General features: G+C 49.4%; 3 protein-coding genes across 3 annotated transcripts in view; all 3 read left to right on the plus strand.

The window, feature by feature from the left end:
- Nucleotides 1–315: 315 nt before the first annotated feature.
- On the plus strand, nt 316–3,946 carry Pmar_PMAR019203 (kinesin heavy chain, putative; the record flags this gene model as incomplete). Its single annotated transcript, XM_002780256.1, has 15 exons — nt 316–405; nt 564–650; nt 713–773; nt 871–932; nt 986–1,057; nt 2,309–2,402; nt 2,467–2,535; nt 2,778–2,908; nt 2,962–3,108; nt 3,154–3,218; nt 3,279–3,369; nt 3,419–3,514; nt 3,563–3,634; nt 3,675–3,761; nt 3,806–3,946. The coding sequence occupies 15 exons, from the start codon at nt 316–318 to the stop codon at nt 3,944–3,946; spliced, it is 1,365 nt and encodes a 454-aa protein (XP_002780302.1).
- Nucleotides 3,947–4,217: 271 nt separating this feature from the next.
- Pmar_PMAR019204 (hypothetical protein) lies at nt 4,218–5,098 on the plus strand (the record flags this gene model as incomplete). The annotated part of the gene is made up of 6 exons (XM_002780257.1): nt 4,218–4,292; nt 4,337–4,454; nt 4,557–4,668; nt 4,777–4,867; nt 4,910–5,000; nt 5,049–5,098. 6 exons carry the CDS (start codon nt 4,218–4,220, stop codon nt 5,096–5,098), a joined length of 537 nt encoding a protein of 178 aa, XP_002780303.1.
- Nucleotides 5,099–6,540: 1,442 nt separating this feature from the next.
- Nucleotides 6,541–7,794, plus strand: part of Pmar_PMAR019205 (aldo-keto reductase, putative) — a gene marked incomplete at its 3' end in the record, with an annotated part of 1,386 nt that continues 132 nt past the window's right edge. Inside the window, exons 1-6 of the mRNA XM_002780258.1 lie at nt 6,541–6,787; nt 6,833–7,041; nt 7,165–7,244; nt 7,296–7,443; nt 7,495–7,607; nt 7,654–7,794. The exon at nt 7,654–7,794 is cut by the window's right edge and continues 4 nt beyond it. Of these exons, the coding sequence (XP_002780304.1) occupies nt 6,570–6,787; nt 6,833–7,041; nt 7,165–7,244; nt 7,296–7,443; nt 7,495–7,607; nt 7,654–7,794 (909 nt within the window). The 5' untranslated portion in view covers nt 6,541–6,569. The remainder of the gene's footprint in view (nt 6,788–6,832; nt 7,042–7,164; nt 7,245–7,295; nt 7,444–7,494; nt 7,608–7,653) is intronic.

The following is a 7,794-nucleotide window of genomic DNA, read 5'->3' on the forward strand; positions in this document are numbered from 1 at the left end:
TGCTAGCAGCAGTGTGTTGAAATTGTTATCATAACAGTGTTATTGATGTTTGACCAACATCCATAGCAGTGTCAATCAGTGTCGCTGGAGTTGAAGTATTGGAGTTGTCGGATGATATTTGGTGGCAGGTCTTAGCCGGAAATTCTGCTTGGGAAGCTCCCGCAAGTCTACGTAATGCGACTACCTTCAATGCAGCCTTTCTGTCTGTACTAGCGTCATGTCAGAATTGCCTTGGTCTCTCCATCACCAGGGGGTTATGTTTGAATAGTTCGCTGTTAATCAATCTGGTCGTGTGTGTTGGTAGAATTTCCCAATATGTCAGCAGCAACAGGCCATGTGGCGGGGATGGGTTCAGTTGCCAGCTCTCCGAGGGATGCCATTAGCGGGTTGAAAGCCAACGTTATGGTAGTGCAGTCCGGGACAAAATTCTTGGACGGAACTGGTGTATTGGAAACTTCTGGTGTATAAAAATCGGAACACTTCTGGCGATGGGCTGTGAGAGCACTGTGCTCGTGTGATGATGGAACTAACAGGCCCTGAAGTTCGTGTGGATGCATGATTAGGTTTGTGCACGTGTGCGACCACTGTTCGGGTGTGGGGCGGAAGGGACATCACAGTGCGTAATCACAGCTGCTGATAAGAAGAGGATAGTAAGTTATCGGAAATGTATATCTCCTCGTCAGGGTTGATTCGAATATGATACTTTCGCCAGGTATTGGAAGACCCTCGTCATCGAGAGCTGCCGAAGGAATTTCCATTCGATCACGTCTTTGGTAATTTACTCTTTCGCGCCAACTCGTGCCTCGTTCTCGTACCTCTCCTTCCTCGTTGTCGGACGTGGGCGTTAGATGTCAACATCATGTGACTCAGACTCTTCTGTGACAACCTCGACCATATTCAAGACGCACGTCGCTCGAGGAATCGATGCCGCGGTGGGGTTGCATGCGAATTGTGATCCGTAGATAATCACGTTTGTTGTGGCAAGGTTCTATCTCACGTCCCCTGCACAGTTTTCGCACATGGAGCAAGCGGCAGTGGGAAGACCTTCACTATGCAGGTGAGAGGGATATGCGACATATTCATACTTATTCGTCGAGCAAGTCAATACGGAATTTTGAGCTGAAATCTTGAACCGCCTTGGAGATGTTCGCTGGCGGCTCGTCAGCTTGACACGATTGATGTCACGGAAAATAACAAGCTAGCTATCGACGGAGTTCACATCAAAATTCATCGCTCGGTAGCTGGCCACTATGTCCAGCACCTTCTCTACAATATTGGATATTACTGACATCATATGAGTGTTGGTGATTAACTTCTACCCGTTTTCATTGTTGACATACATATTCTCCAAGTGTTCGAGAAGCTACCACCAGTCGTCGGTCGCACAAGTTCGGGTCTCGATTGTACTGTCCGACAGTACATTCGTGGATGCTTAGAGAGCATGATTGCTCACGAGTAATTGGAGTCCTGGTGATGACTATGATAGTCGCGCTCATCATTATGGTAGCGTGCCGATTCGATGACAGGAAAATCTTCTATGGCCCAGACTGCTTGCGTACACATTCCAGTGACGACAACGACATGATAGACCCTTTTGGAGGTCAAGGCCAGCCTGTCGACCCTCGAGGATCCTCTACCATTAACAGTATAGATTTTGGGCATCTTGCCCGAAGCCCGGCATCTCGCCCTCGTGGTGTACCATACCCACGAGTTATCTACGCGGACAAAAACTGCTGCGGGTCGAGTCTCACTGTAAGACAGAGTATCTTCCCGGAGATGACTGTCAGACTGGACGCTTTCCACGTTATGCGCAGGTTCAACAAGGGCATGTGTCAAGTCGATCCACGATTTGTAAGCAAGTTTCGCGTCATGAAATTCGCGATGAGAGATATACATTTTACCGGAGTCTCCGGCCCGAAGACTTTGTTCGTCTATTTCGTTGTCTCGTTTCTGAGACGAGGAGGTCTTGTCCTCTATCAGTTAGACTATCTCACCGAGGTAAGTAGCAGCTAGGGTATAGCCTCGAGTAGCTGCGAAGGCTGGCAACAAGCTCGCTATATTTCACCACGGTCAAGCAATGATACTGCACTACGTTCAATGAGGGTCGATTGTAGATCTTCTGTTTGTGTGGCAGAGGCTATGTCAAGCCTCCTGGTCCTTGCGTTATACCGTTCATTTCGAGCGTTATTTGTTCCTTACAAATTGAAAGGATCCATTGTGTATCAATTGTTAGTTATGGTGACTCCGATTGAGTCACGAGATGAAGTGCGTTCATGATAACAGCGTTTGTATTGGCTTCTGATTTCAGGGCATAGAAGGTCAACCCGCTGAGCCAGTTGTTAGCGGAAACGAGACCGGCCTGATTCCTATGTGCGTGGAGCGGATCTTCAAACGAGTTACAAGTGAGATGTGTTCATTAGGAGGCAATATCAGATGTGTCCTGGAGATAACTCGAGTTCGTTGTAGGTGATATGATGGTGACGATGTCTGTCTTTGAAATCTATCAGGAGAAGGTTCGAGATCTCCTCGCTCAAAGTGCGCCTGGGCATCAGCTAGTATTCCTCCTTAAGTGGAGATGGATCTTTTTTGAACTTTTTTCTGCCGGAAAATCTGACTGACTCGAGCCTCGATTTGACTGCGAGGTCCAAGATATGCGCCCCGACACAACCGCATATCTAGCTGTATGGTTAGTCGGGTACTCCTTGCATCATCATGAAGTAGAAGCACATTAGAATCGGATCTCTGTGAGTTTTCCCAGATGCTCGTATCTTCCCTAGGTACGGATCAACAACATGCAGGTCCCGGTGGAGGAGGTCGCAGAGGTGTTGGGAGCGGTAGTCAACCCGCGTTGCTGGATAGAGACGGGGGTTTCCGAGATTTGAAGATGCTTGAGGATAGTCTCGGGCAGGTGATCACTCCTTAACTCGAGAGATTTGCTGCGTATCCTCGTTGATGGAACAGGTGACCATCATGGGTCTTGTCGAGCGAGAAGTGACAAGCTCCGGCGAGCTTCTCCAGGCGTATGAGGGGGCTATCAGTCTGAGAGCCGTCGGTAGCACCGCTATCAACCAGCAGAGTTCACGGAGTCACTGCACACTCCAGATACAGGTGAATTGCGATTTTTCTGGTCGCCGGAAAGAACTGTTATGACAGGTCCAAAAAAGGCAACGCAACGCACCTGCAGGTGCTCCAGTAGCATCTTCCGGAAGAGGACGGAGGTCAGAATAAAACTTACTCGTGAACTCCGTTGCTCGCATCATCGTAGGGATTCTTTTCAGGTCGGGTCTGTCTTTCCATGAGCAGAAGAAAGTCGTGCCGATGGGTCGAATCATGCTGGTGGACCTCGCTGGCCTTGAGGACAATCGTGTGGTGGGTCGCTCGAATGAGTCGCTCCCTTCAGGGAGTCTGCTTCCTCTAGACAGGAAATGTCGGCGGAGCTCTGAGAGAGTCTACAGCGATCAATACAAGTCACTTTGCGCTCGCCCGAATGCTCTGGGCCCTCAAGAAAAATAGAGTAGATGATGAGATGTGCTGATTAGCCGATGTGTATTTTACGCTTTAGAATGTGCCCTACCGTAATTCAAAGCTAACGAGGCTCTTTCAAAACTCGATGGAACCCAGCATTCCTTTGCCGGTGAGTGTTCTTGCTATTGGGTGAAGCATCTCACTGGCAGGCGCCTCCCATGGTGTTAATGTTGGTAACGGTGAGTCCCGCTACTAAGCGTTTCCAGGCGACTTACAACACTTTCTCGGCGATACAGGTTATTTCCTGTTTGAGTACAAAGCAATACTAGCTGCCTGTCAGATAGACTACAAGACGATCTCGGCCGAGGAGTGCGAGGGCATAAGGGAGGAGGCGGTGGCAGCTGTGGCTCGAGACCGAGAGATGATCGACGTTGATGATGACGATGATGTGGATGCCATGTCGGTCACTTATGAAGGGTGATCTCACCCTCGCTGCTATCGTGTTATGCTCGTGTGCCGTTCAGGAGCGAGGACCCCAATCCCAGTGGGTTTCTAAGCCCGCATGATTCTCTGCTCATCGACACGCGGCCGCCTCTGCCAAGGGTATGCTCACCTATTGCGTGGTCTTTCGGTTTTTGAGTAAACCTTTTTTTGTGGGTGATCTCGGGAAAGATCCTCTCCTTCTGAAGGATGAGGCTCGTCTCGAAGGCCATTCCAATCGTGCTAAGGACGATTTTCAGGACGATCGTTCTATGTGCCCTGTAGTGGAAGAGGAAGAGAGTTTGAAGGATGTGGACATACGAGACGATTACACCGATACGGACTGCGTAGAACCCATCAGGTTGGCGGTTTTAATCTTGTTTGCTTGAAGAGCCTACCACGGCTCAGACCATCTCCCAAGAAGCGCAGCCGTCTGGAAGGTAACGCCGCTGGTCGCGCATCAATGGCACAACTGGTGGTGAACCAAGACGTGACACCGAAGGGGAGAAGTAGAATGCCATCGGGGACTGTCACAAGGTCGATGTCGCAGAACGCTAAAGGTGACTCGGTTAGTCGTGCTTGATGTGAGGGAGTTCCTCCAGGAGTGGTAGGCGCTGTTGGTGGAGGAAGATCTAGAAGCTTGAACCCGGCGCCGACTCGTCGAGGAGCTGCTGCTAGGCGTCTGACAGGAACTCGATCGGTCGCTGATATCCAAGCTGATCAGTAAGGTCGCTCTTCTTCTTGCTAAGGTTGTTTTGGTGCTCGCAATCAGTGAATAGCTTACTAGTATCATCTGCTGTAAGTGGTGGCATCTAGTTGTTGTTGTTGTAGTGCGGCAGCTGAAATGGATACCGTCGTGAAGAAAGCAGTGGCCGGTATTGTACAGTCCATCAGAATTAAAGCCATCGAGATGATCGAACAGGTGGGTAGTCTTCAGCTTTCTCGAGAGTATCTGTCGTGTCAGGAGCTACTGCCCACCGTCGAGGCGATGGCGGAGGCTGGTATCAGAGAGGCTCTGGCTACTGGCACCTCGGATGGTCGCCGAACACGATCAAGTGAGTACCACAGGAGAGGGTCCAAGCGCTGAATGGTGTTTTGGTCAGGCTCATTGGACATAGTCGTCGAGTCGCCGACCTCTCAGCGTAAGGATTGACGTCCTACACGTGCATCTGTTTGTAACATACTGATCACTGCTTTCCCGTATCAAATTAAAAGCCCTTTTGTCGTCGATGCCCTGTCCAGTCGAGAGAGCGTAGGTAGGCTAACGAAATCACTATTGGTTTCGCTCCCCTATGTTCATGATGCTGCTATCACCGATCGATACTGCGCACGTGCCTTATGGTTTGAGTTATAGTGCGGGGTGGCCTTCCGTAAGGGAGCGGCCACAGAAAACTGATATGGGATTCCCACAATGGGGATTATTCATTGTAGTGCTAGTGATGGATGTTACAGTAGTTATACTCATCTGCACTGTAAAGGGCCGCGGAGGCGCAGCGAACTTTTCTGGAAGGTTTTTCTGACAGAATTCTAGACGTCAGGCTCACACTTGTTGACACCACAACTGAACCGTATAGCCCTTCGCGAGATCTTCCAATGGGCACTACTAGGGTCGCACTGTGATGAGAGAGATCCCAAGTAGCAGTCAGTATGTAGGCTAACGCAATGAGGACTCGTCTTGCCTCTTATGTTCATGTGGCTGCTAACATTAGTTGATATTGCGTACACGTCCGATGCTTCGTGTTGTAGTGTGGGTGGGACGGGTACAACCGTCGGTTGTATGTATGTCTATCGAAGGGTCGTCGTGGGAGACAGGATCACACTGGGAAGTGTGATGTGGCGGCCCGCCAACGGCGAGATGTGAAGCAATGTGACATGTTTCGGATGCGGGTGGAATATTCGATCACACACGAACTGAGTCTCAGACTGAGACGGTCTTGGAGTCAGAGTCCCGGAGGACAAATTTTCAGCTCAACAGATGTGAACTGGTTCTATCGTGTAGCGGTTAGCACTCTGAACTTCGAATCTGGCTATCGGGGTCCGAAACCCGTTAGAACCTTTGTCTGGGTGGAATTGTCGACTGCCTTGATTGTCACGAATCATACCTTCTAGGGTCATACGGTGATTCATTATCGCTTATCCTATGAGGGCTACGCTGACACAGTATACTGGGGTTACACAAACAAGATGATCGAGATGTACTGACACGGGATTTGTGCCCACATCTCAAAAATTGTTATCACTGACACTAGCGCTAGAGCGCTGATAGAGTGACCACGCTTCTCGGGTAGTGGACCTGAAAGCAGGTTAGTGTCCCAGCAAGGAAAAGGGAAATCGACCAATTTTGGTCACATAAGTACGTCTCGTATCATCACATTAGTACACACCATGAAGAAATGATAATGAAGATCAGAGAGATATTATTTTCATAGTTCCCATATGGAGATGTATATCTATTAGTAATGAACAGCCGAGGACCACGCTTCTCGTGCAACACCACTGCAAGATGGGGAGAAATTGGCTGATTTCATGCTGCGAGGACTGTGCGGCCGCTGGATGCCATATTTTAGGGGTATGGACGCTATCCGAAAGTCTGTATTCACTACAGTGTAGTTTGCCGCACGATAATGATGTTTCCGTTCGTATACCACTGCATCCTACCTACCATTCTGTTTTATATCACTGCTACGTCACAGCGTCGTGTGTCGCGCGTTCGACTCTCCAGTGGGTACGACATGCCCTTGTTGGGGTTGGGTCTGGGTCATTACAAAAACGAGACTGAAGTGGAAGAGATGGTCCTGATGTTCTTGGAACTAGGCGGGAGGCACATCGACACTGCGATAGTGTACGTACATTCGGCGATTTCTGGCACAATACACGCAAGTAACAGGTACGAAAATCAAGGTGCTGTCGGCAGAGCTGTGAAGAAATCTGGAATACCACGGGAAGAAGTCTTCATCACATCGAAGATACCTCCACAAAGAATGGGCTACGACTCAACGTTCAAGGCTATCCTGGAGATTGTCGAGGAGATTGATCTCGGCTATATTGATATGATACTCATTCATTGGCCCTCGCTGTTGGAGACGACGTTGCCATGTAGGAAGGAGGCTCTTCGGCCTCTGAAATTTACGGTGCGACGTTCCACACTTTCTCATCCAGCGAAGAGAGCACTGAAGTTTCTCTGTTATGACAAGGGCCTATTTGATACCATCATAACAGGTACAACCAACGATGGCAGCTGGAAGCATTGTAGACTTGGTTCCTGGGCTGCTATGGAACAAATGGTACATGCCGGCTTGGTAGGGAAAATAGGATACTCAACGATGCGAATCAATGTCTCTTGTTAACAGGTCAGAAGCATTGGCGTCAGCAACTTTGGAACTCGTCATTTGGAAGAGCTTAGACCTTTCGCTTCACTATGGCCACCAGCGACCAATCAGTTTGAGGTTCACCCTTTGCTGCCCGAAAATGACCTCGTCAGCTATTGCCGAGCAAACGGTGAGTGTTTTAATGGAGTTCGTGCATCACTACATTCGATTGTTTGCCCAGGTATAGCTGTTACGGCCTACGGCTCGTTAGGGGGACCACAGCGAGCGAAAGAGTTCACCAACTCGAGTGTTCTGCGTGCAATTGGTGAACGATACAACAAAACTCCAGCACAGGTAGGCTTCTCGTTGACAACTGATAGCGTCGCAGCTCGTCGTGAAGGTGCTCTTGCGCTGGGCTCTGCAGCAGCAATTCGCTATCATACCGATGAGTCGGAAGAGAAGTCGAATGATCGAGAACTTGGACGTCCTTGATTTCATTCTGAGTAGAGACGACTACCACTCAATAGCTGAATTTGTGATT

Source organism: Perkinsus marinus (genome assembly GCF_000006405.1).
Source record: "Perkinsus marinus ATCC 50983 genomic scaffold scf_1104296944428, whole genome shotgun sequence".
NCBI lineage: Eukaryota > Perkinsozoa > Perkinsida > Perkinsidae > Perkinsus > Perkinsus marinus.